Raw genomic sequence first — 26,987 nt, forward strand, 5'->3', positions numbered from 1 at the left:
TAAGTACATGAGATGTCTTTTACACCAGAGAAGGTCTTTAAAACTTGTCTACAGCTGTTAGATAAAATAGGATGAACAGATGATTTATCCACATTGTTAGTTCTATGTTAAAATGGTAAGTTTCATTTTTCAGAACTCTCAATTAGCACCAATACATACATACAGGAAACTCCCTCATGCCTGCATGAGGTTTATACCTCTCAACTCTGTCTCTTTTGGCAAAGAATGAGAAGGAAAGGGATAAAACAGTCTTCTTGTGCATGATCAGCTTAGTCTTGGGTCCTGGTTATATATTAAGAGTGCAACAAAAAGAGAAATCACAACCAGCATCAAGACCACAAGTAACACAGCCCACCACCTAACATATTTTTGATTACCTTACTTGAAATGCTAAAGTTCTGTTTTGGTCTACAATCATTCCTTTCCGAGGACCATTTACTCCTTTTAAGTATCCTAACGTTTGGTGTCAGAAAAATACTGAATTTTTCCCACAGATACAAACTATGGAAAACTTGCTAGTTCATTTGGTCTTCAGTGTTGAAGGCCACTGAGTTACAAATCACATTATTTTTCATTTTCAGCATAAACCATATTCTTGTTTTAATTAAATCTGGCAGTGCAAGCATCTATGTAAACTAAGGGATGTAGGTAACATTCAGATTCTGTCTGAGGCTTTCCCAACTATCTGGGTAGGATTAATGCAAACTTCGACATGTACCTAGGGCCTAAGTCAAGAAGGGTCCCTGACTTGTCAGGTTTCCCCCTTTGCCAACTGGCATTTTAATTAAGGGATGCAGCAGCAGCTGGCACAACCTTTTAATGAAATATAATCATCAGTAATTTGCAAACCTAGATGTTCTCTTCCTCTGCTAACTCCTCAGACCCCTCCCCCATCCACATCTTGTTTCACTGCCGGACTCTCTATTCTCTCTCCTTCTCTTACTCAGACCTTTACTCCCTCCAGCTGATTTCTTCAAAGTACGTGAAGGGGCTGGTCACAAGTATGGCAGCAGGTGGTGAACAAGTGAAAAGACTAAAGCAATGCAAACCCATGGCCTGCATAATGACCAGTCCTACTGTGAAGGAGGCAGGGCAGATGAGATGAATTTAGATTTTGTAGTCACCTTTTCAAATCCCAGCTGAAGGTGTGTTACAAAACTCAGGGGGTATTTTACTAAAGATTAGCCTGAGTTATTTGAAGCAGGGCCCATTTTATTCCTATGGGCCTTGCTGCAGATAACGCAAGCTAATCTTTAGTAAAAGAACCCCTCAGATAGAGCTGGTAGGCCCTGGCTCCAGAACGAGTGTAATTTAGAAGGCTTATTTACTAAAGCATGTTAAAAGCAGTTTTTAAAATGTATTAATGAACAAATATTTTAAAGTAAAAAGGAGGTTCACCTAGCATGTGTGGGGAGGGGGAGGAGAAGCAGAGGACACACACAGCTGTGCTGACTTGGCAATTTCTATTGCATAAGCACTTAAAACTATATCTCTAGAAGTGTACATGATATTGTAATGCACATTGATGTGGGGCATTTCTTAGCCTCAATCCTCACCTTCCCTGTATTTAAATAAAATGAATTGTTAATCATTTAATACAGATTAACATGAAAAAAAAAAGGAAAAATTTGAACTTTCCTGTTAAAATCCTTTCCTCAAGTCCTGTCAAATCAATCCAAGAGGGTTATAACCCCGACAGAAAATGGAGCCAAAGAAAAACAGGTCAGAGCTGACTTCACCCCCCCCCCCCCCCTTTATAGTGGGGGTTGGTAATGCCTTCAGCTCCTCAGTATCCTATATCAAAACTAACACCACTGAAGGAAATTCTTTTGTTTAGGGTTTCCGATTCACATCCAAAGCAAAACCTAAATCAGTCAAAATCATTTCATGGCCACTAACCAAGGAATGGGAATTCCTTACACCCAGTAAACAACTACCTTTCTGAATTTGTCAGAAGCCTCGACTGCCATAGCTTCTATAAGAGGGATATAGACTGGTCTAGTAGGACTCAAAGAAAAGAAATTAAAACAGGTAAATCCAAATTTTCCCTTTCTTATTGTCCTTACCAGGCCAGTCCAGAAGTGGGATGCACCCAAACTCTATCCAAACTGGGTAGGAGGAAGCCAAAATACCTCTCAAAACTCTAAACCTAAAGGGATCAAAACTCCAGATCAGCACACCCATGCTTAGGCCTTTAGAGAATGGGTGCAATAGAGACAAGGGCACAGTCCTACCAGTATCCTCTGGAAGACAAGAGTAACTGCTTCTGAAGACTCTTGTGCTCTGATAATAGGCTAGCTGGTCCTTTGGGACTTGATCACCTTGAATTATAGCTAGTATCTCCTTGATCCTTCCTGGAATCGATGCCTTACAAAACCATGCACCTTATTAGGACACATTAATGGGGGGAGGGGGGGAAGAGACCTATCCTAAAATTTAGAAGAATGTGGGCACTTATAAGCATCTCAAAAGGTGACCAACAACTGACAATTATCACTGGAAGACAGAAAGCCTGATTCCGTCAGAACAAAACAGAAGGGGAGGAGTGTTGTGCACGGAAATATGTTTTCTTTTAAAATTATCCAAGGAGACTAACCTCTGCCCCAAGACTTGAAAAGGAGGAGGACTGAGCTTCAGGACTAAACCCAGGTTCTAATAGTAGTCTTGCATGTTTGATTCTGTGTTGTAGAATATCCTGTCTGCAAGGACAACGAGAGAGTTTCTGTGCCTGTGTCCCAGAACCAAAAACTCAGACCTCTCACAGAGGCTACCCTCAGCCCAATCTCTTGTACAGGAACAAAGATTCCTCAAGGGGGATAGTGTCCTTCAAAAACTGAACGTGCAGAGGCTTCAGACTCTAACATAAGTCTTCTATGCAGTACTCTTCTGCATATCCAAAGGCTATATTACCTGCATTAAGTATCCTTGCTATGTTAGTCTATTCTCCCAACAACCAAGAAAGTAAGATAATGGAAGGGATCTTTCAGGAAGGAAATCATTTGAGTGGGGAAAAGGAAGTATCCCTCAAAAAATAGTACGATAAAAAGGTGATGAATGCCCTTTAGAAAACAGATCAGGGCATATTTAGGCTCCCAGCAGGAACATGCATAGGAGACTGGATTCACCTGGCCAATAATAGTCCTGCAGGTAAATTCCATCCAAGACCAATTGCAACATCCTTACCAGAGCACCTGAAGGCTACTACTTTCCTTAAGCTTTGCGGCCATGAGTAAATCAGCTGAAAGCAAAAGTGTTTAATGTAAAGTAAGTTTATCTTGTTGGGCAGACTGGATGGACCGTACAGGCCTCTCTCTGCCATCATTTACTATGTTACTATGTTAAACAGAAAAAAATGGGAAGTTTGATGTGCTTACTATATAATCACCAATCATATATCAAATTTTAATGTAACAGTAAATGTAGTAAAATATCAAAACTTCTCCATTTCTGTATCAGAGAGAAAGGGCCTGGTATGCCTTACTTATGCATTTTTAGAGCAAAGTGGCAATACAAAGACTGCTGATTCTATCAAAACAGGAACACTGACCAGGTCTTATACCATGCACACCACAGCTCAATCTAGGAAACCTCACAATCTTCACTTTTGGCTGGATGCTAAACTTCCACAGATTATCTGCCCACCTATCTGCCTGCTCCCAAGTAATGGTAAACTAGACTGCTATGACTTACCTGAAGCGTATTTCCAGACACACCGGAAGCAAATGAATTCTAGTTCTGTAGCTCAGCATTTTTCAACCAGTGTGCAACGACTGCTCCCCAGGTGTGATGCAAGAGGTTAGTGTTACTCCTGTCCATAGGTACCCCTACTACCTTAACTGTCTTCAATCACCTGCCCATCTGAAACTGCCCCTTCTCTCTCCTCTACTCACCCACCACTATGCACTATATTTCCTCCCTCCTGGTGCCTCATCCAAATGGCTGCAAACTAAAGTTACAGTAAAGAGGCACAGGACCACAACTGTGCATGCCGCTACTTCCCCTGGCAGCCACATCCCCTAAGACAGGAAGTTGATATTGGAGTGGTTGGGGCTGCCAGGGGAAGTAGCGGTATGCAGAGCTGGGTCCCGGGTGTCTTTACTATAACATTAGTACGGCACTTTAGTGAAGGCGGCCCCAAGAGTCAGGAAAGATGCTACTCTAATATGTCAACCAGAAAGGAAGTGAATTTGCTGATACCAGAGCCGCTCAGGCAGGTTATGAAAGCAGCACCAGGGGCTCCGGATCCCTAGGGGGTGCAGCCTCCACCTGGGCCCCTGCTTGCTTTCACACCAAGATTGGTGCCCCCCCCCCCCCCACCCCCCACAATGAGCCGCAGCCCAGAACTCTCACAATCAGCAGCAAGTTGGAGAGAATTGAAAGGAAGATCAGATCCCTGGAGCTACACAATCACCCAGAAGAGGAAAATCTCTGCTAACTGCAAATGTTTGGACACTCTGAAGAACAAGGTGGGACACTTACACACTCAAGCGTCTGCAAAAAGAAAAGATCTTAGGATTATGGAAAAAGAATGTAAAGTACCTTTTTTCTCCAAGGCTTTAAGTACTTGGAGTTTAGGTGGAAGGTCTGGGCTCTAGAAAAGAAAGTTCCCCTTCAGTATTTCCTGTAGCACTTGATGCTTTTCTTCCTGATTCTCCTTCCCTCATAGGTCAGCCATCACTCCCTGAAAAGTCACTTCTGTGACTTTTCAATAGGGTGCCTAAATTCTAGTGAGGTGGACTTGTTAGGTTCTGCTTTCCACAGCTTGCCAAAAAATGTACTGTCAGTCCAATAAAGAAGGTATCACCTTAATTTCCTCTCTTCTTTTTATCTAAACTGTAGTTATGTAAGGAATTTATACCTGTACAAAACAAACTTACTTCAAAGACAAGAATATTCACTTAAATTTGGATCAATATTTAGGCCTGTCAGCAGCACTAATATCCATAGAAAGTGCTCACTGCATATTAAGCTACTATACTGTACACAGAGCTGAGCAGTTTAATTTAGAACTTTTTTTTCCAGGCCTATTAATTGCTTAATTATGCAATAATGGCTGACGTCCACATGATAAGGGCCTATTCTAATAAACTGATGGTGTGCCTTAACAATTTTTGCACGTTGTCAGTGTGCTGTGAGATGAACAAGGTTGACAATCGCTGCTGTAGCTCTTGATAGGCAAGATATCAGATGTTAAAGGTAATCTTCATTCGGCTTTAAGTAATCTCATCTGACTTTTTGCTATCAGAATCAGATGGTTCTCAAAAGTGAGCCCATTTTATTTAGCATGGGATTATTTTATGCAGCCTCACTGGATCTTACAGAGTGCTATTAGCTTCACAAGCTTCCAGCTCACCAACTATTACTTTTAAGAACAGTCTGTATTGTATCTGTGACAGCTGTCAGGATATTTAAGTTATCAGCCACCCAATCTGAAGGTCACTGCCCAAATTTCCAAAACGTCAAGTTTACAACTCACAAGTCAGATTGAACGTAATGCATGTTCACTTACATTAGCAGCATCAAAGATCTTCATAACAGCAGAGGAAATTTCTGGTCCAATACCATCACCAGGAATTATAGTGACTGTGTGTACCTAAGCGGAAAGCATAAAAGCATGTTTTAAATCTCCTTTCATAATGGAGAAAAAAAAATCTTCACAAGTGGGATTTTGGTAGGTTGCATCATCCACCTCCTTACTATTTCAACTATCAAATCTAGTCTAGGGCTAGAATTGGCCATCTTAAAAATGCCTTGCTGAACTGCCATCCTCCAACCTCTATCCAGCATCCAGATCTTTTATTCCAGTCCCTAGGATCCCAGAAAGGGTGGAGGTGGGAGTAAGATTTTACATACTTACGTCACTAGAAAGGGTCCTGGCGATTGGCTTATGCTGTTTTATCCCCCCAAGTAACCGACAGACCTGTAGAAATATACCATGGGGGGAAAAAAAAGTATATATTACGTATCACAACAGAAGCCAAAAACTGAAGAATTCCAAGATCTCTAATAAGCAGTGTAGCAAATGATTATTTCACTCATTTCATAACAGCTTTAAGCACAATAAACTTCAAACTTAACATTGTACAGGCTGAACACAAAAGATTAAGCTATTGTTAAGCAAGTGCATAAGTAGTTAGAAAGTCAGAACCACAATCAGGAAACCAAGTAATCAGGAAATCCATGGCACATGTTACACCCTCATTGAATACTGATCTCAAAAGCCCATTTCAAATGAGATCATCATCTCTGTAGCTCTCTCTTTAATGAGTAAGTTAGTCTTTCTATGCTGACTATATGTCCCAGGACTTAATGGTTGGGGATGTTTTTCAGAAGCCACACATCATAAACCTTATTGTCAGAAGCACCTGAGAAATATTCTTCAAGGTTCTGGAAGCACTGATTGTGCCCTATGAACCTAGGGGACTTAGCTCCAGTGATGGGTCCATCATGACATTCGCTGTCTCTGTGACCAACACCAACGAACATGGCAACCACATATCAATATACATACCCAAGCCTGCAACCTCTCCAGCAAAGGGCGATTAAAATTTATAGCAGGATATCTACAGGCGCAATGGCGGTGGTGGAACATTAGGTCCAATGTTTTTGGCAGAGCAAAATGTGCACTTTTGGGTGCTCTTTTGGTGATTCCTAATTTTTTTTTTTAACTGTCCAAGTTGGTGTCCCACCTTTAACACTGCACCCCGTTACCTTCTAGATCTCTCTTCTCCACCCCATTTCCCTGTAGAGATTTCAAGACCTCAAATCCACTAAGAAACCTTATAGAAAGTCATAATGCCCATGGCCCTCTCTCAGACCAAGCTGATCAACCCCCAGCAAGGTTTCCAGGTAGGCATTCTTAGTATCAATTATATTAGAATAAATGTACCCTAGTCCATGACCTTATTTTTTCAGCAACAGCTACAGGTGTTATTCCTAAGTGAAACATAGCTAAAGGAGGAGAGCTCTTATCTAATAGATGTGTCTCTTAATCTTCTTAGGATAGGATAGCAAAATCCAACGAGGGAGTAGCCTTCATTTATTCTACTGTACTTGCATCAGAAATTTAATCCCCCATTTTAGATTTTCTGAAGAAAGCGAGGAAGTTATCAACATGGGCTACCGTTAAGATGGGCTAGTTTAACCCAAGTCATGTTGCTTTAGCACAGAGTCCTATTTTATGCAATGAGACCCTGTGCCAAAATAGCATGACCTGTGGTAAAATAACCCATTTTAATAGTAGCCCACATTGATAACTTCCCCCCCTAAATCAGTTAAGTAGCAAGTCAATGCAACATAGTTTGCTCATTTACCAAAAATAAACAGATAAACAAATCTACATTGAAGAATAGATGTTTCCTCCAAAAACAGAGATCTTTCTTTTTTTTTTGTTTTGTTGGTTTTCAAATTTTTATTCAGTTTTTAATAAGCACATCATAGTCAAAAATATAACTTGGTCATTAACAGTGATTAAAACAGCAAGCAAGATTTCTAAAAGAAAAAAGGTATATAATCAAACCTAAAGCAAGAGTTATCCAAAGTAGAAAGGGATTCATTCTACCCCTCAAATTTTGCCATATAATTTTACAGTTCAGATGTTAATTTTTTCAGCTTGTAAATCATCCAAACCTTGTCAAGCATTCGGTGATGGGACAGTGGGGAAGAACCATCTCCAAGACCTAGCTAAAACAGATCTAGCAGATCTATTATGTGGGACAGTGGGGAAGAACCATCTCCAAGACCTAGCTAAAACAGATCTAGCAGATCTATTATGAACTGAAGTTATAGGGGCAGAAAGTTCCAACGAAAAAGGACCTGCTACCACATGAAAGCAACTCTGGTTCAAATCTTTGGGATAAACAGGGTTTTTGTTTTTTTTTAATACAAACAATATATCTGGATGCAGCCTCCTCTAACCTCACCACTCTTAAACATGTGGATACAGCTGGTCAACGGCTTTCTCAGTTTAAGCTAAAGCTTAATCCTTCTAAATCAAAAACAATGTGAATCACTAGGAAAAACATTCTCATCACCTTCTTCTCTTGGAAAACCATCCCACAATGCTGAAGGAACCCATGCTCACATTTGGAGTCCACTCTGCACACGCTCGTGACACCCAAATCCAATGGGGGGGGGGGGGGAGGGGAAAAGTCCTCTTTCTATGTCTTGGCCCCACAGATATTTACTTGAGTTTAAGCCCCTTTAGTATTGGTGCATGTATTGATCCTAACTTTAGGCCACTATAATGCATTTTACAATGACCTGAAAATTTTCTGTCAGAAGCTGTGGCTGATAGGATATAGCTTCCAATCGCCTACAGATGAAATCTTCAGATTCTGCTGATCCATTAAGTCCTTCTTTCATAAATTTCTAAAAACATCTAGCAGATATACTTGTTCCTTATACTTTAGGGGACCTCCTTCACTCCACACAAAACAGTCTACTTAGCTGTTCCAACACACACCAAGATTTAACTGGGGATGACACACTGTATTTTTGCTACCTTGCCCCTTTTTTGTTCAACATGCCTTCTGATGAACTTAGAACAATTTTCTGATCAGAAACTCACAGCAAGCCTAATAGAAAACTTGGTATCTTTTTTTCATGTATGGTTTTGCCTCAGTTTTCCTTCCCTCTTTTTCCTGTTGTGTCTTTTCAATACATTTTTGTGTTCAAACAAAAAGTTGCTAAATAAAATATATGAGCATCAAATTACAATGCATCCTAACATTCTCCTGCTGAACTGAAAGCTCATCATTCCATTTAGATGTCACAATGTATAACCAAATTTCTCTAGCATCCTTAAGAGGATTAATTCTGCTAATCTTTTTATGAATAAACTTTATGAACCACAGTTCGCTACCAGAGGTATATACAGAAATGGATTAGATACCGCACCGTTCACAGAAGAAACCATTTATGTGTCACTTGAAAACAGAGTAAACAAAGCCATGGAGCAAGATGGGATATATCCAAGAATATTGAGAGAACTCTGAGAAACCCTTGTGAGACCTCTTAAGGATTTATTTAATAGATCCTTGGAGACAGTAGAGGGAGCACGGGACTGTAGAAAAGCGGATGTGATCCCACGTCACAAAAGTAGGGACAGGGAAGAAGTAGGAAACTACAGGCCAGTAAGCTTCACTATGATAACTGGAAAACTAATGGAAACTTTGTTGAAGGAAAGGATAGTGAACTTCCTAGAATCTAATGAACTGGAAGATCCAAGGCAGCATGGTTTTACCAAAGGAAAATTCTGCCAAACAAATATAATTTCTTTGACTGGGTAACCAGAGAACTGGATCAAGGACATGCCTTTGATATAGTTCCTCACAGGAGTCTCATGAATAAGCTGAGCAGTATGATGTTAGGATCCAAAGAGGTGAACTGGACTGGAAATTGGTTGATTGACAAATGACGAGGGTGGTGGTAAATGGGAACCTGCTCAGAGGAAAGGAAGGTGAGTACTGGAATGCCTCAGGGATCAGTGCTGGAACCAATTCTATTCTGAAGGGAGTAGAAAACCTGAGAAGCGATCTACAAAAAACTAGAAGAATGATCAAAGGACTGGTAGTTGAAATTTAAAGCAAAACTGTGCAAGGTGATACACTTGGAATACAGAAATCCAAAGGCGACGTACCAGACTGGAGGCGAAAGACTGATAAGCACAACTCAGAAGGGGAACCTTGGGGTTATAGTGTCCGAGGATCTTAAGGCAGCGAAACAATGCGACAAGGCTGTGGCCGAAGCCAGAAAGATGCTAGGCTGCATAGAAAGTATAACTAGAAGAAAAAAAAAAAGAAAGGTGTTGATGCCACTGTACAAGTAATTGGTGAGGCCCCAATTGTACTATTGTGTTCAGTTTTGGAGGCCGTATCTCACTAAGGATATAAAAAGACTCGAAAGCAGTTCAAAGAAAAGCAACAGAAGTGATACGGGGTTTGGACCGAAAGACATATGAGAAGAGACTTGAACTGAAAATGTACACCTTAGAAGAAAGGAGGGATAGAGGCAGTGGTGTGCTGGAGCCAGCTCGCACGAGCCGGTTGTTACATTTTGTACCGACTTGTGAGCCGGCTCTCCTCCCTCCCGCCCGCCTGCCCGATCCCTCACTGTCACCGACCTGACTCTTCTAATTCTTCGGCGGGGCAGGCAGTCTTGCCTGCCCGCTACCAGCGCTGACTCTCCCCTGCCGGTTCGCACTTTAAAAATGGCTGCCGAGACTTCCAGAGGCAGTCTCGAGAGACTTCTACTGAAGTCTCAGTGGCCATTTTGAAGCGCGAACCGGCAGGGGAGAGTCAGCGCTGGTAGCGGGCTTGCAAGACTGCCTGCCCCGCCGAAGAATTAGAAGAGTTAGGTCGGTGAGGGACAGATCCAGAGGGAGGGAGGAGAAGTCGCCGGTGAACAACTCGGGAGGGGTGGCAGGGGAGAGAAGGGAGTCCCTGGGCATGGGTGGATGGAGGGGAGAGAACTAAGGGTCGCGCTGGGTATGGGTGCATGCAGGGCAGGGGAGAGAAGGGTCACTGCTGGACATGAGTGGATGGAGGACAGGGGACAGGAGAGGAGAGAGAAGAAATGCTGGACATGGATGGAGGGGAGGGAAGAATGAGGAAGGAGATGAGATGAGGGAAAAGGAAGAGAGGAGAAAAACTGCACACGGATGAAGAAAATAGGCAGAAGCTGAGGACCAGAAATGAAGAAAAAAGGAGGAAAGGAAAGAAATAAATGGAAAGGAAGCCCTGGAAACGGAGTTAAGAGGACAGATAGCAGCAGAATCGGATACTGGGCCAGCATGATCAGAAAAACAGTCACCAGACAACAAAGGTAGAAAAAAAAATCATTTTATTTTCATTATAGTGTTTGGAATATGTTCACTTTGAGAATCAGGTGCTCAACGTTAAAAGTTTATATTTATTTACTTATTTATGGCATTTTATCACACATTAAACATGAATTAGATTGGAACCTGGGATCATTTAATTTTTTTTTTCCTGGAGTAATGCATTGCCCCCCCCCCCCCAGGCTCTCTCCCCGGCTATAGCCAGCTCTGCAATTTGGAGGTGGGGGGAGGGGCGCAGAGGGGGACCGGGGAGAGAGCCTGTTGTTAAACATTTATCAGCACACCACTGGATAGAGGTGATATGATTCAGACATTTAAATATTTGAAAGGTATTAATATGCAAACAAATCTTTTCCAGAGAAGGGGAAGTGGTAGAACTAGAGGACATGAACTGAGTTTGGAGGCGTAGCGTCAGAAAGTACTTTTTCACAGAAAGGGTGGTGGATGCCTGGAATGCCCTTACGTGGGAGGTAGTAGAGATGAAAACAGTAACAGAATTCAAAAGTGCAAGGTATAAACACAAAAGATTCTTATACGGAAAGAGAAAGGAAGCAAAACAAAATTTACCAGTGCTTAGACGGTAATGTCAGTAAAGCGAAGATATTTATCTGTAGCAGGTATTCTCAGAGGACAACAGGCTGATTATTCTCACAGATGGGTGGACGACCTGTGTCGGCCCGGGAATCGGCATAATGCATAGCAAAATGAAAAAAATTTGGTAGAGCCTTCTGGCACGTGTGCAGTGCCGCACCGCACATGCGCAAAGTGCCATCCCGCCTGACGCACGACTGCGCTCCTCAGTTAAGTCCAAAAAGCATAAAGAAACAAAAGAACTCCAAGGGGAGGTGGGTGAGAATGTGAGAATAAATCAGCCTGCTGTCCTTGGAGAACATCTGCTACAGGTAAGTTTCTTCGCTTTCTCCAAGGAAAACCAGGGTGCGTTATTCTCACAGATGGGGTATCCCTAGCATCCAGGCTCACCCAAAACAATAAACATAAGTCAATTGGGCCTCGCAACAACGAGGAAATAACACAGATTATTATTATTAGCATTTGTATAGCGCTACCAGAGGCACGCAGCGCTGAACACCTGACATAGACAGTCCCTGCTCAATAGAGATTACAATCTAAAAATACAGACAGACAATTAAGGGCGAGGAAAGTACTGGGTGAGAAGGAACAAGGGGAGGGCAATTGAGTAGTGGCTAGGAGCCAAAAGCAGTGGTGAAAAGGTGGGTTCTCAGCATAGATTTGAAAACAGGTAGAGATGGAGCTAGACGTAGAGGCTCAGGAAGTCTATTCCAGTCATCAGGTGCCGCGAGGAAAAAGGAAAGAAGTCTGGAGTTAGCAGTGGAGGAGAAGGGGAACGACAAATGAAGCGAACAACTAAAGGCTGCTCAGAGATAGGCTTACCTTCTACACGCTGATGATACACACTAATTGCACTAAGGTGAACCCTCATGGAGTTGGTCTTGAGACCAGACTCAGATAAGTGTAGAAGATATTCAAGCAGGGTCTGTGTAGGACAAGAAAAAGGATCTATGACCTTGCTGTCACACCAGACGGCAAACCTCCTCCATTTGAAAGAGTGACACCTCTTGGTGGAATCTTTCCTGGACGCAAGCAAGACCCGGTAGACACCCTCCAAAAGACTCAAGGAAGCAAATTCTAGGCTCTCAACATACAGGCCGTGAGAGCCAGAGACTGGAGGTTGGGATGTAGAAGCGACCCCTCGATCTGTGTGATGAGGGTCAGGAAACACTCCAATCTCCACAGTTCTTTGGAGGACAATTCCAGAAGAAGAGGAAACCAAATCTGGCGTGGCCAGTAGGGTGCAATCAGAATCATGGCTCCTCAGTCTTGCTTGAGATTCAGCAAAGTCTTCCCCACTAGAGGTATGGGAGGATACGCATACAGAAGGCCTGTTCCCCAATGTAGGAGAAAGGCATCTGACGCTAGTCTGTCGTGGGCCTGAAGCCTGGAACAGAACTGAGGGACCTTGTGATTGATTTGAGTGGCAAAAAGATCCACCGAGGAAGTGCCTCACGCCCATATACAGTGACCACTCGTGAGGTTGCATTACCCTGCTCAGCCTGTTGTTTACGCCAGCCAGATAAGTGGCTTGGAGAAACATGCAGTGACGACGCGCCCAAAGCCACATTTGGACAGCTTCCTGACACAGGGGGCGAGATCCGGTGCCCCCCTGCTTGTTGGTGTAGTACATCGCAACCTGGTTGTCTGTTTGAATTAAGATAATTTGGTTGGATAGCCAATCTCTGAAAGCCTTTAGAGCGTTCAAGATCGCTCGAAGTTCCAGGAGGTTGATCTGAAGACCTGTTTCCTGGGGGGACCAGGCTCCCTGAGTGTGAAGCCCATCTACATGAGCCCCCCACCCCAGGAGAGATGCATCCGTCGTCAGAAGTTTCTGCAGCTGAGAAATTTGGAATGGGTGTCCCATGGTCAACTGGATCAAATTGTCCACCACTGAAGAGAGTTCCAAAAGTCGATGGACACTTGGATTGACATCTTCTAGATTCCCCGCAGCTTGATACCACTGAAAGGCTAGGGTCCATTAAGCAGATCTCATATGCAGCCCTGCCATGGGCATAACATGAACTGTGGAGGCCATGTGCCCCAACAGTCTCAACATCTGCGAAGCTATGACTTGTTGAGACATCTGAACCGTAGACACCAGGGACAGAAGGTTGTCTGCCCGTGCCTTGATAGGCCTGAACTGTTCTCGTGTCTAGCAGTGCTCCAATGAACTCCAATTTTTGAACAGGAGTGATATGGGACTTGGTGTAATTTAGTCATCCGCATGGACTCCGAAGCACCATCCCCCGAGGTGCTCTTTACCAGCCAATCATCGAGATAAGGGAACACATGCACTCCCAGTCTGCGTAGTGACACTGCAACTACTGCTAGGCAAGAGTAGTTACTTACCTGTAACAGGTGTTCTCCGAAGACAGCAGGCTGCATATTCTCACAAGTGGGTGACGCCACGTCGGCCCCGGAGGATTTTAAAGCAAAATCTCAAAATCTCTTTACGGCGTTCCGTCGCGCGAGCGATCGTACTGCGCATGTGCGCACACCTATTCCCGCTCGCCGAGCGGACACGCCCCTCAGTTATATCCAAAAGATGGAGGAGACAACTCCAAAAGGGGAAGGTGGGAGGGTTTGTGAGAATATGCAGCCTGCTGTCTTCGGAGAACACCTGTTACAGGTAAGTAACTACTCTTTCTCCAAAGACAAGCAGGCTGATATTCTCACAAGTGGGGTATCCCAAGCTTTCAGGCTTACACAACAAACAGTGGTCAATAGAGTCTCGCAGCGGCGAGGCCAGAATAAAAATTGACCTGAAAGAATAAACATCTAAATGAGTGTAGCCTGGAACAGAACAAACATGGGCTTAGGAGGGTTGGAGTTGGATTCTAAACCCCAAAGAAGTTCTGCAGCCCCGACTGCCCAAAACCGACTGACGCGTCGGCTATTCTGCTGAAGGCAGAAGTGAGATGTGAATGTGTGGACTGATGACCACGCCGCAGCTTTGCAGATCCCTTCAATAGTGACTGATTTTAGATTAGTCACCGATTCAGCCATGGCTCTAATTTTGTGAGCCGTGACATGGCCCTCTAGAGTCAGTCCAGCTTGGACAAAAATGAAGGAGATGCAATCTGCCAGTTAAGAAGAAATGATGCGGTTTCCGACAGCAACTGGCATTAAAAGAAATAAACAACTGGGCGGACCTTGCGAGGGAGCTCGTCTGCTCCACGCAAAAAGTGCGCAGCTTGCTTTCGCCAGGGCTTGTAAGATGAGGGAGAAAGCATGTTGGCAAGACAATTGACTGGATCAGATGGTACTCTGATACCAGCGCCAGTAAGAACCTTGGCTGCATGCGAAGAACTACTCTGTTAAGATGAGAAGTAAGGTAAGGAGCTTGAGCTACTAGAGTCTGAAGCTCACCGACCTTTCGAGTTGAAGGAACAGCCACCAAGGAAAATGACCTTCCAGGTCCAATACTTCAGATGACAGGAATCCAGTGGCCCGAATTGAGCTTGCAGCAGCTGGATGAAAACGACATTGAGACCCCAAGATACTGAATAAGGAGTGATAGGGGCTCTGACCGAAGCATAAGAGCCAACTGTAAAAATTATTGGGGGTGCTAAGCCCAACAGAAATAATCCCCCTTAGACACATACAAGGAATTCTCTCAATACTGTGGGAGAAGTAAACGTCATGAAGTGGACAGCTAAAGGCTGACCTTTTACACGTTGATGATAAGCTCTTATTGCACGAAGATGAATACTGACCGAGTTGGTCTTGAGACCAGATTCAGACAGGTGTAGAAAGAACTCAAGCAAGGTCTGTATAAGACTAGAGGCAGGATCTAGGGCCTCGCTGTCACACCAGACGGCAAACCTCTTCCATGAAAAGAATAACACCTCTTTGTGAAATCCTTTTCTGGAAGCAGGCAAGAGTCGGGAGACACTCTTCTGGAAAAGTCAACGAAACCTACACTCTCAACATCCAGACCGTGTGAGCCATAGATTGGAGGTTGGGATGTAGAAGTGCCCCCTCGTTCTGCGTAATGAGAGCTGGAAAACATTCCAACTCCAGAAGAAGAGGAAATCGTATCTGACGTAGCTAGAAAGGAGCAATCAGAATCATGGCTCCACAATCTTGCTTGAGAATCAGCAAAGTCTTTTCCACCAGATGTATGGTAGGATACGCATACAGAAAACTTGTCCCCCAAAGGAGGAGAAAGGCATCCGATGGTAGTCTGCCGTGAACCTGCAGCCTGGAACAGAACTGAGGGACTTTGTGATTGAACTAAGTTGCTCAGCCTGTCGGCCAGACTGCTGTTTACGCCAATTAGATAAATGGCTTGGAGAAAACAAGCCGCGTTGGCGAGCCCACCGCTACATCTGCATGGCATCTTGACTCAGAGGACAAGATCCAGTACTCCTTTGTTATCGAGTACATCACAACCCGATTGTGTGGTTGATTAAAATAATTAGGTTGGATAGCCAGGAGGGATGCAACCTTCGTCAGCAGCTTTTGACTGAGTAAGGTGGACTGGACACCTCAGAATCAAAATGGAGAGAATTAACCACCTCTGAGGGGAATTCCGAAGACTGGCGAACAGTTGGGTTACATCCTCTAGATGTGCAAAAGTGTCAAGGGAGTGACGTGAACTGTGGAAGCCATGTGTCTAGAAGTCTCAATATTACTGTGCTGTAATCTGTTGAGACGGGCAATCAACGTGTTAAGGGAACACTTGCACTCCCAGTCCATGAAGATACGCTGCAACAACAGCTAGGCACTAGGAAAAACATACTCTGGACGCAAAGTGAGTAGAAGTATCTTGTAAGCCCAGAGAGCATAACCATTCGTTTTCCTGAAGTATGGGAAGAAGGATGCTCAGGGAAATCATCCTGAACGAAATCTGTTGAGGCCCCTTATGTCTATGATGGGACGGAACCCACAAGGAAGGACCTGGGATAGAAACTCAATCCTTCTTACCCTTGTGGAACAGGCTCGACTGCATTGGTACTGAGAAAGGCAGAGAGTTCCTCTGCAAGTACTCACTGTTGATGGAAGCTAAAGGATTAACTTCCAATGAACAATGTGGAGGGTTTGATTCCAGATTGAGAATGTATCCTAACCGGACTATTTGAAAAAACTCCCCGGTTGGAGGATATAGAAGTCACCTGTGGTGGAGAATATTTGAACTTCCCCCCGACAGGCAGATTGGCCGGTACGGACATTTGTTGTTTTTTTTTTTTTTATATATATAGTGGCTATGCTGAATTGGAGCCACTCCAAAACCCCTCTCTGGTTCCTGCGGAATAGCTGCAGGAGCCTGATTAGGTGCACGCCGCTGACTAGAACGAGCGTGCTGATCTCTTTAAAGAAGTTCCGAGATGAGGAAGTGTATGCACAGCATATCAACAATTTTCTGCTGAGTCTCCTCCTCCAGGTGAGAGGCACACAGTCATGAGAGTCTGCGCATCACCATACCTAGAGCAGAAATCTAGGTGTTACAATACAAGTGATGAAAACGCCATTGGACAGGAACTTGCGACACTTGGAAAAAAGATGTAGCCTACTCCGGTGGGAATGTTCATAAAGATCTGGCAGGACTTGGTCTTGGACGCGATCATGCCAGCCTGGTACGCCATTCTCCAAAGGAGGCTAAGGATGTATGCTCTGGCCTCGGGGGCGCCGAAGCAAGTTCTTAGAACTGCTATCAGTTCTGAGTTGAAGATGGTAGTCCAGGACCTCGAGCATCTGGCATTGGGCTGATTGACAATCTCCATTGTAATGTGTCAAGACAAATAGAGGATCTAGAGGATTCTCAGCAGAGAAAACCCCATGACCTTCATGTTCATCAGATGAACCATCATTGAACTGAGCCAACTACTCAAACAGAGCAGCTCAGATGCAAACATTGACCAGTATAGAACAACTGTCATACATACAATTCTACAGAACAGCTATGGAAAAATATGTTCTCCTGTAGCAAAATGGCTGTTCTTAACATGCATTTCTGGGTCTGGAAGCCAAGGTATGGAGGCGCGGTAAGTTCTACGAGCGAACACCCATACCAGAGGCAGCATCGGTGAAGGAGACCAGTTGAAAAGCTAGATGCCGCGGGAGGCGGTAGCATCCATGGCATCCAATGGTACCCATGGTCTCGAAGCCAAGGACAACATCTGGCAATGCAAGGGAATCGAAACCAGACTGCCAGATGACTTCCATAACAGAGATGTGACCGATGGTACTGATAGTACTCATGGCACCGACGGTGCCGATGATACACATGGTACCGATGACCCCCGGTACCAATGGAACCCATGGTACTTGGTACCGATGATAGTCATGATATCTGGTATCGATGGTACCCATGATACCCTAGTACCGAAGGGACCCTTGACATGTGGTACCGATGGTACCCATGATATTCGGCACCAACAGCACCGACGGTACCTATGGTACACATGGTATCGACGGTGCTCAAGACACCTGGTACCAATGGCACCCATGGTACCGATGGTACCTGGTCATGATATTTGGTATCGACGGTACTCATGTACCGACGGTATCCATGATACCTATCCATGGTACCGACGATACCCGATACCGATGGTACTCGTGATACTCGGTACCGATGGGCGATGATACCTGTGATCGATGGTGCCCATGATATCTGATGCCGATGGTGATACCTGGTGCCGACGGTGCCCATGCACCGAAGACACTCGGCACCGATGGTACCCATGGTACCGATGATACCCGGTGCCGACGGAATCCATGGTACCGATGGTACCGGTACCGACGGGACCCATGGCACCGACCATGGTACCAATGTTCCCGGTACCGATACTCCTCGGTACCGACGCACCGGTGACATTCGGCACCGACGGCACCCATGGTACCGATGATACTCGGTACCGACGGCACCCATGGTACCGATGATACTCGGTACCGACGGTACCCATGACACCCGGTACTGATGACATTCGGCACCGACGGCACCCATGGTACCGATGATACTCGGTACCGACGGCACCCATGGTACCGATGATACTCGGTACCGACGGTACCCATGACACCCGGTACCGATGATACTCGGCACCGACGGTACCCATGACACCCGGTACCGATGATACTCGGTACCGACGGTACCCATGACACCCGGTACCGATGATACTCGGTACCGACGGTACCCATGTGCGGTGTATCGACGTCCAATGCCAGGATACCTCCATAATAGAGGGAGCAACGCTCTCGGCACCGATGGTACCGACACCCGCTGATGCGCCCGAATGACCTGCCAAGCAGGAGGCGCCGAGGCAGGTGGAGACCTACTCGATGCATAACTATACCCAGCGTGCATCGGTCTCTGTCGGACTCCAGAAACTCCTTTGGGCATCCCTGACAAGTAGCATAAGTCTCGTCTTTGAGACACTACTTGCGCTTCACAGGGAGATGATCCGGTCCTTTGGGCATCCCTGGCAGAGTAGAATACGTCTCGGTACTTTGAGACACTACTTGCGCTTCACAGGGAGACGATCCGGCCCAAGACACTTCCGCCGATGCGTCCGAATGACCTGCAGAGCAGGAGACGCCGAGACGGGTGGAGACTCACTTCAAAGGTTACACCACTGATATTGTGTCACCAGGCTGCCCATTCAGTGGCTGACCAGGGATGCACCTGCTTAGGTTCCTGGTTTTTCCTGTGACATACACCTTCACCACTTTTGAGGCTCAAAGCCAGTAGTGTGCTGAAGCAGGCTCTCACAGCTCTCGAGAGCAATTTGTTTAAGTTTTAATAAATGGATCAAAAAATGTGGGCTTGTTTTATTTGCTGGCTAGCCCACAGATAACAATATATTGAAGAAAAAAGAAAAAGAGAAGCTTATATGGTTCGTTGAGGCACAGCCCCTTGTGACTCTGGCAATTACTTACATTTTTTCTTGCCTCAGGTACAAAAAATACCTGTATATATAAGCCACAATGAGCCTGCCATAAAAAGTACAAATGAAAAAATAAAAAAGAGATTTACTCCGAAGACCTGAAGAAAACACGAAGCCCTAACGAACTCCGTGTCTCCTCAGACGCGGAAAAAGAAAAACTGAGGGGCGTGTCCGCTCGGCGAGCGGGAATAGGTGTGCGCACATGCGCAGTACGATCGCTCGCGCAACAGAACGCCGTAAAGAGATTTTGCTTTAAAATCCTCCGGGGCCGACGTGGCGTCACCCACTTGTGAGAATATCAGCCTGCTTGTCTTTGGAGAATTTTGTGAATACCCTGGGAGCCTGCGCTAGGCCAAATAGCAGTACTGAAAGTGCTGCGTCCCCAACTGAAATCGAAGATACTTCCGGCTCAGGAAGTATCTGGATGTGTGTGTATGAGTCCTTTAAGTCCAGAGAGCATAACCAAATATTTTCCTGAATCATGTGAAGAAGGGTGCCCAGGAAAACCATCCTGAACTTTTCTCGTACTAGGAATTTGTCCAGGACCCTTAGGTCTAGGTTGGGATGCATCCCCCGTTTTCTTCTGCACAAGTACCTGGAATAGAATCCCAGCCCTTCTTGCCCTGGTGGAACGGGTTCGACCGCATAGGCCTTTAGAAGGGCAGAGAGTTCCTCTGCAAGTACCTACCTGTGCTGAGAGCAGTACATCAAAAGTGTCCTATGCGCCCCTGGCCAGGAATTTACGACACACCTTCTGCTGCATGACCAGCTGGCGAAAAGGTTTGGCCTGCTCTGGAGGTAGGGCATCAACCAAACTAAGCTGCCGCACTGAGTTCCGCAAGTGGATGCTTGTGAAGAGCTGGTATGATTGTATATGGGCAGTGAGCATAGCGGCCTAATACATCTTCCTCCCAAAAGAGTCCAAGGTCCTAGTTTCTCTGCCTGGGGGCGCCGAAGCATAATCACTAGAACTCTTGGCCCTTTTGAGGGCGGAGTCCACCACCACCATGGAGTTGTGAGGTAACCCAGGTTCAATGTGGATCCAATACTTAAAATCAGCCGATACCGGAGGAACTGGACTGCTGAGAGGCCGACGCGTTGGAATCTCCTGTATGGAGGGGGGAGTGGTACTCCCGCCGTTGATGCTTCTCGGGTGCCAAATCCCTTGGCGCCCTGGATCTCCCGGCACAATGCATCAAAGGAGAACGGTGTCTCTTAGCCTTCGCTCGATGCACCTCACGAATCCCCACGTCCTTGGGGTTGGATCTGACGATGGAAAGTCCAGGGGGCCTGCACAGTAGGAGACCTCGAGGCGTGTGGAAACCCATTCGATGCCTCGCTACTCCCAGCATGTCTTGGCCTCGTTTACCTCCACTCTCCGACGTCGATGCACCCCTCGATGCAGCCAACCTCGATGCTGAAGGACTGAACCGAACACCAAAAAGTTTTTCCCTTTGGGCTTCTCGAGCCAGTTGAATCCTTTTCTTCATACGAACACAAAGGACACAACGAGCTGGGCTATGTTCAGGGCCAAGGCACTGGATACACCATGAATGGGTACCTGTGCCTGAGATGGTCCGGTTGCACCAAGACCAGCGTTTGAAGCCACTGGGAGTCTTCGATGACACAGAAGGGAAGACTGCCCTAGTGAAATCAAAAAACGCCACTGTGCCTGAAAAGGGGCACAAATAAAAGGGAGAACCGGCCGAGCAGGTCTAAGCTGCAGCTAAAAGAAAGAAAACATAAATGCGGGCTAAAAACTAAGAAAAAATAAGGGAAAAATCTGTTTTTTGATTTTTTTTCATAAACAAAAAAAAAAGAATAACAGAGGAAGGCGAAAAAGCCGAAAACCAAAAAGGCTCTTCCCGGGCAAACGAGGAGCAACAGCAGAACCTGCCACGGAAAAAGAAGAACTGAGTAGCACGGATGCGTGACGGGCCAGAAAGCTCTAGCAAACGTTTTTCATTTTGATATGCATCATGCTGATTCCAGGACCGATGCAGATTGTCAACCCATCTATGAGAATAATGCAGCCTGTTTGTCCTTGGAGAATTCGGAAATAAAAGCCAGTGCCGGGCAGACTTCTACTGTTTGTACCCTGAAAATGGCAAAGATACACACACATACACACAGTGCATATATATATATATATATATATATATATACATAGTACACTCCATTTAAGTGCATGTCGGATAAGCTATAAATGCATTCATTCTGCCGCTCCCCAGTACATCTCCACTCTTGTCTCCCCCTACATTCCCTCTCGAGTACTCTGTTCTGTAGATAAATCTGTCTTATCTGTCCCTTTCTCCTCTACTGCTAATTCAAGACTCCGTTCCTTTTATCTTGCTGCACCTCACACCTGGAATAGTCTTCCCGAGCCTGTACGTCTAGCCCCGTCTTTAGCCGTTTTCAAGTCCAAACTCAAAACCCACCTCTTTACCACTGATTTGACTCCTAACTCACTTAACCTGTCCTTTACCCTCACTTCTTTATTCTCTTACCCTTAATTGTTCTGTTTCCTGTCTTATCTAGATTGTAAGCTCTTTGAGCAGGGACTGTCTTGTGTATGGTGTACAGCACTGCGTATGCCTTGTAGCGCTATAGAAATGATAAGTAGATAGATAAGTGCATGCTCTGTTTAAATGCCGTACTTTGGTCCCGTTTTTGGCGCCATCAATTTCTATGGGGACAAACTTCGGTTTAGCGCGCCACTGATAAGTGCAACATTTGCTTATATGCATGGTTTAAGGCCGCTCCTCTGCAGGAAAGACACCGCATAGGCACACGCACGGAATACGGAAGCCAATTGGCACATGACAAAAGGGTGATAAATTTGAAATCTCAATTGGTTACCTGCACAGGCAGTACCAATGAGAGTTAATTTGTTAGAATAAGTGCACGCACGGAATATGGAAGCCAATTGGCACATGACAAAGGGGCGATAAATTTGAAATTTCATTGGTTACCTGCCACAGACGGTAACCAATGAGAATTAATTTGATAGAATAAGTGAAAGAAAGTTGTTAAGAGTGTACAATGGAGTCGTCATCGTCGCGCAACTGTAAGACTAACACTGGCTGAATGAATAGAATTTCTTAAAAAATTAGAAAACAAACAAAGTCAAGCATCTATTGCTAAAGAATATGGGGTCAATTCCAGTCAAATTTCATGTATCTTGAAGCAGAAAGATCAGCTTCTGGAAGACTGGTAAAACAATACTAATCCACACTGGAAACATAAACAGGAAGTAAAAGCTGAGGATGTAGAAGATGCTCTTCAGTGGTTTTCTCAAGTCAGGAGCAGACAGTTTCCTGTCAATGGTCCACTGCTTATAGAGAAAGCTAATCAGCTAGCTGAAAGTCTTGGACTAACTGAATTCAAAGCCACTGTTGCATGGATGGAAAGATGGAAGGAGAGGAACAACATAAAATTCAAGAAACAGCATGGTGAGAAACAAGACGATGACTTTGTGCTGAAAATTGGGTGGTTTCAGTTCTTCCTACCATCTTGAACGAGTTTGCACCTCATGACATTTTCAATGCTGATGAAAATGGTCTCTACTGGCGAGCGATTCCTGATGGAACACTTGCATTCAAACAAGCCAAAACTACAGGAAGTAAAACGTCGAAGGACCGACTGACGATCCTCCTTTGCTGCAATATGGAAGTTGGAACCACTCGTCATTGGAAAGAGCAAACAGCCCCGTTGCTTCAAGAATGTTAAGCGACTTTCTGTGCGCTGGAGAGTCAACACCGTACAGGCCTATCTGGAGGCCACTGAATGTCAGTGCTATGACAGTTTTTACCGTCTGGCAGATGTAGTTTATGGAACTCACAGACACAATAGTGTACAGAGGGCTATGACTGATTACTTCAAATAAGCCTAATGTCAGTTAATGGAGACTGTATACTGTACATATAATAAAACAGTACATGTGTTTATCAGATTTCGAGCTTCTTTGGGTCACAACGGTTAAGTGCATGTTCCGGTTAACTGAATGTATTTCTTTGGTCCCAGACCCTTGCACTTAAGTGGATTGCACTATATAGATATAGATAGATATAGTTTAGAATGCACATTAGATACTATGAGGCAGTCCACATGTTTAACATGTCTGAGCTAAAGGATGTAACTGCATTACAACCACACTAAGACAGAGATTTAAACTATAGAAAAGGTGTAAGATAAAGCCAAAATAGTTGAATTAGCTCTACAGGGCAATTTCCTGTACTAAAGCCATGGTGGAATACTTGCCCTTCCAATAGCTCTAAATATAGCTGTTTAGTTTGGTGACTGGTTAATCAAAACTATCAGTTGATTACAGCAGTTTTCAAGGTGTATTTTTATAAGCTCTAGATAAACAGAATTAGAACAGTGCAACTTTATGGTTATTTGTATAACTATGTCTATAATTGTGTTTCTGTGAATCCATTGTTTATTTCTATGCTACGCTCCAAACCCCTTGAAATACTTTCAACCTGCACTTCTAGGGGAGTTAATAATGATACAAAAAAATTGAGGCAGGCATTCTCAAAGCTTACCGTACTTGCAACATTTGATTTAGATTGGTTGTAGTTGGTCTAACATGCACATTATTCAGCGTCTAATGCGCAAAGGAGTTCTGCATCGCTTTTACTATTCGCGGTAGCAGCTTCTAATAATCCTAAGCAAACGTATTACGAGTTCATTAGTGTTAAAATAAGCATTCCGTGCAACACATAGAAAGGAGCGCCTACCTTTAATGTTCATAATTTTCTGGCAGGTCTGGAGCTGTCACTGCATGAGGGCGAATTCTCAGTGGAGCAGTCTGCTTGCATTTTTTAAACAGCGTTAAAATGTGCCATGTGCATGTATTATGTGTGCACATGTGTCCTGCACATAACAGTACTATAAAAAAAAGTTTCGTGGAACCAAAAAAAAAAAACGCCATGTGACGTCACGTCAGTGAACGCATGCATAGGACGTCAGTCTATGGTTTGCTTTACAGTAGGAGAGTACCACAAAGTCTATTGGGATTGTGTTCTCGCTAAAAATAAAACACTACAACAGAGGCCCGTTCTTTACAAACAAGTGACACTGCAACTACTGCTAGGCATTTTGTGAATACCCTGGGAGTCTGCGCTAGGTCAAATAGCAGTACTGAAAGTGCTGCGTCCCCAACTGAAATCGAAGATACTTCCGGCTCAGGAAGTATCTGGATGTGTGTGTATGAGTCCTTTAAGTCCAGAGAGCATAACCAAATATGTGTGTGCGTTTTTTAAGTGCAAAGCATGCATTTGTCTTCCACGTGTACCTTGTGGTTGCAACAGGAGACATGGATGGAGGTTCTTCCTGCGCTTTCTACAGGAATGTGAGGATGGTAGGATGAGGGGAGAGGATGAGGAAAAGAGGGAGGTACGGCAGCCACAGGATGCCCTCTCTGGCACTGTGTATATTGGCCACGGGTGGCCTTGAAAGAAATGTTGGACAAAAAATGTACTGCATGATTACTGTTTAAACCAGGACATGCGTATAACCTTGACACTTACCGTGAGAATGTTCTACACATGTGCTAGGCACTTTCCCTACCGAGCTGCTTATTTCATGCTTTTTCCTTTGAGCATCGATCGGCCTTTCAAAATCTAAATTGAACCGTGAATATACATAGATGCACGTGGTACTTAGCGGCGAATTTTTAGCATCTGGGTCAGCAGCAGTGGATAGATCTGGGCGCTAAAATCGTGATAACGCCCCCTTAATCTCCATGCAGCGCCCACACTACTGCAGTAGCGAGAGAGGGCAGCGGAAGCCGGCAGGGACATCAGTCCGAATGGAGGACTAAGATCACCCACCGCATCTAGGAGGGGATGGGAAAGAGAAAATCCTGCGGAGGAGCAGTTCCGCCGGTCCCGCAACACAGACAAGCTGCGGCCTCCATCTCTCAAGGTTATGCCTCCTGTACGATTATCAAACGGTGCCCGCGAGCGAACACAGCTCTACCAGCCGCAAAGAGACAACGCAAAGCGCGGCGCCTCCAGGAAGAACAGGCTACGACTAGGACTTCAGGTGGATATTCTGAGCGGGCCTACGAAGGGCAATAGGAAGAGGCCCGAAAAGGACAGAGAGCCTTCCCGCAGCAGCGCAGTCTCCTTAGCAACCGACCAGCCAACCTGCGGCCTCTGAGCGTGCCGCTGCAGATCCCCCCGCTACACGGCTGCACTTACCATCGACCTCCAAGCGAAGCCACCCGCCATCCCGACCACCACGCAAACTCCAGCGATGGGAAGGGAACTCGTAGTCGTAGGTACCACCAAACTCTCAGGCACTCGACGCCACTCAACGCTACGCCCACCCCAGACGTAAACCCCGCCCCACATTCAGAAACCTAACCATCAACTCTCCTTGCTGGCTGCTGCTGCACGCTTTAGCTTGGTACGCTAGCCTACCTTTGAGTCGTTAGAAACTCTCGGGGAAATGGGAACCCAGCCCTATTAGTCTGAGATTTATTTGTTTGTATGGGAGGGGGTTGAGATTGGTATTTCTGCATTAGTTAGAAAAGATCAAACTCAACAAAGCTAATAGTTTATAGATTGAGCCAGTCCAGATTTTACTTCCATTGAAAGCACTGGAAGTAAAACACGGACTGGCTCAATCTGTCCTCCTATAGCCTTATGGTATGTATAAATTACTACTGCGCGCAGTGTCAGTGCTTGGCTAAAGGCCTCTGTACATGGTGGATAAGTTAGCGTTGTTGCCGTGTTTGTTCACTTTAAAGGTGGAAACAAATGACAAAAGAAAAATACTTTTTTTGTATAGTCTAACAAATACCATTTTGATTGCCCTTTGAAGGCAAAAACCTTCTTCCTCTGGACAAGAGAATATGTAAGTATTCCAATGACAATCTCAAGGGAAAAGGTAGCAGCCATCCATTTCTCCCTATTTCTTACCCTTTCCACTACTTTTTCTTTGAGACAGTTCTTACAATGCTTTTCGTATTTCACTTATATATTCTGATGATAGTGGTGTCTTCCAGGTTATGTTGTTCTGATCTGAGGAAGAGGGTTCTGGCCTTCGAAAGCAAAGTCAGCTAGTCAAATTGACTTGAGCAGATCCAGCCTTCCTCCTGCGTGTTCCAGTCCTTGTGTTCCAGTCCATCGACTCCATTGTGGTCCAGTCCGCAGACCCAGCTTTCCCCCTGCGTGTTCCAGTCCTTCGACTCCAGTGTGTTCCAGTGTGCTCCGGTTTGTTCCAGTCCCCGTTCCAATCTGCCTGATCCAGATCCAGATTCTCTTTGCTTGCTCCAATCCATCTGCTCCAGCTCGTCTCAGTCCTCCCGATCCCAGCCTGTTCCAGTCCGCCGATCCAACTTACTCCCGGTTCCAGTCCGTCCATCCCAACCTACCCAGCTTGTTCCATCCGTTCCTGCATTGTTGCAGGAATTGATGCATGAATTACCCCTATTGTTAGCAGAATCTGTGGTACTTCAGGAGTCAAACAGCACACACCAGAATGAGGGAGAAATCTTCTTTATTTGCCAGCAAACAAAGTAGGACATCAGTTCTAGCTCTCTTCTCTCTCTCTCTCAGCTCTCTGGATGTTATGGCTTCTGTCTCAGCTTCTTCTCTTCTTCTGCTGTCTGTCTTCCTTCAGCTCTCTTTCTTCTGTCTGTTCCTTCTGACGTA

General features: G+C 45.0%; 1 protein-coding gene across 1 annotated transcript in view; it reads right to left on the reverse strand.

The window, feature by feature from the left end:
- Positions 1-25,645, reverse strand: part of IDH3A (isocitrate dehydrogenase (NAD(+)) 3 catalytic subunit alpha) — a 64,611-nt gene extending 38,966 nt beyond the window's left edge. The window contains exons 1-3 of the mRNA XM_030188128.1: positions 25,530-25,645; positions 5,858-5,920; positions 5,510-5,593 (exon numbers count right to left, since the gene is read on the reverse strand). Of these exons, the coding sequence (XP_030043988.1) occupies positions 5,510-5,593; positions 5,858-5,920; positions 25,530-25,559 (177 nt within the window). The 5' untranslated portion in view covers positions 25,560-25,645. The remainder of the gene's footprint in view (positions 1-5,509; positions 5,594-5,857; positions 5,921-25,529) is intronic.
- Positions 25,646-26,987: the final 1,342 nt, after the last annotated feature.

The sequence above is a fragment of the Microcaecilia unicolor genome, chromosome 1 (assembly GCF_901765095.1).
Source record: "Microcaecilia unicolor chromosome 1, aMicUni1.1, whole genome shotgun sequence".
NCBI lineage: Eukaryota > Metazoa > Chordata > Amphibia > Gymnophiona > Siphonopidae > Microcaecilia > Microcaecilia unicolor.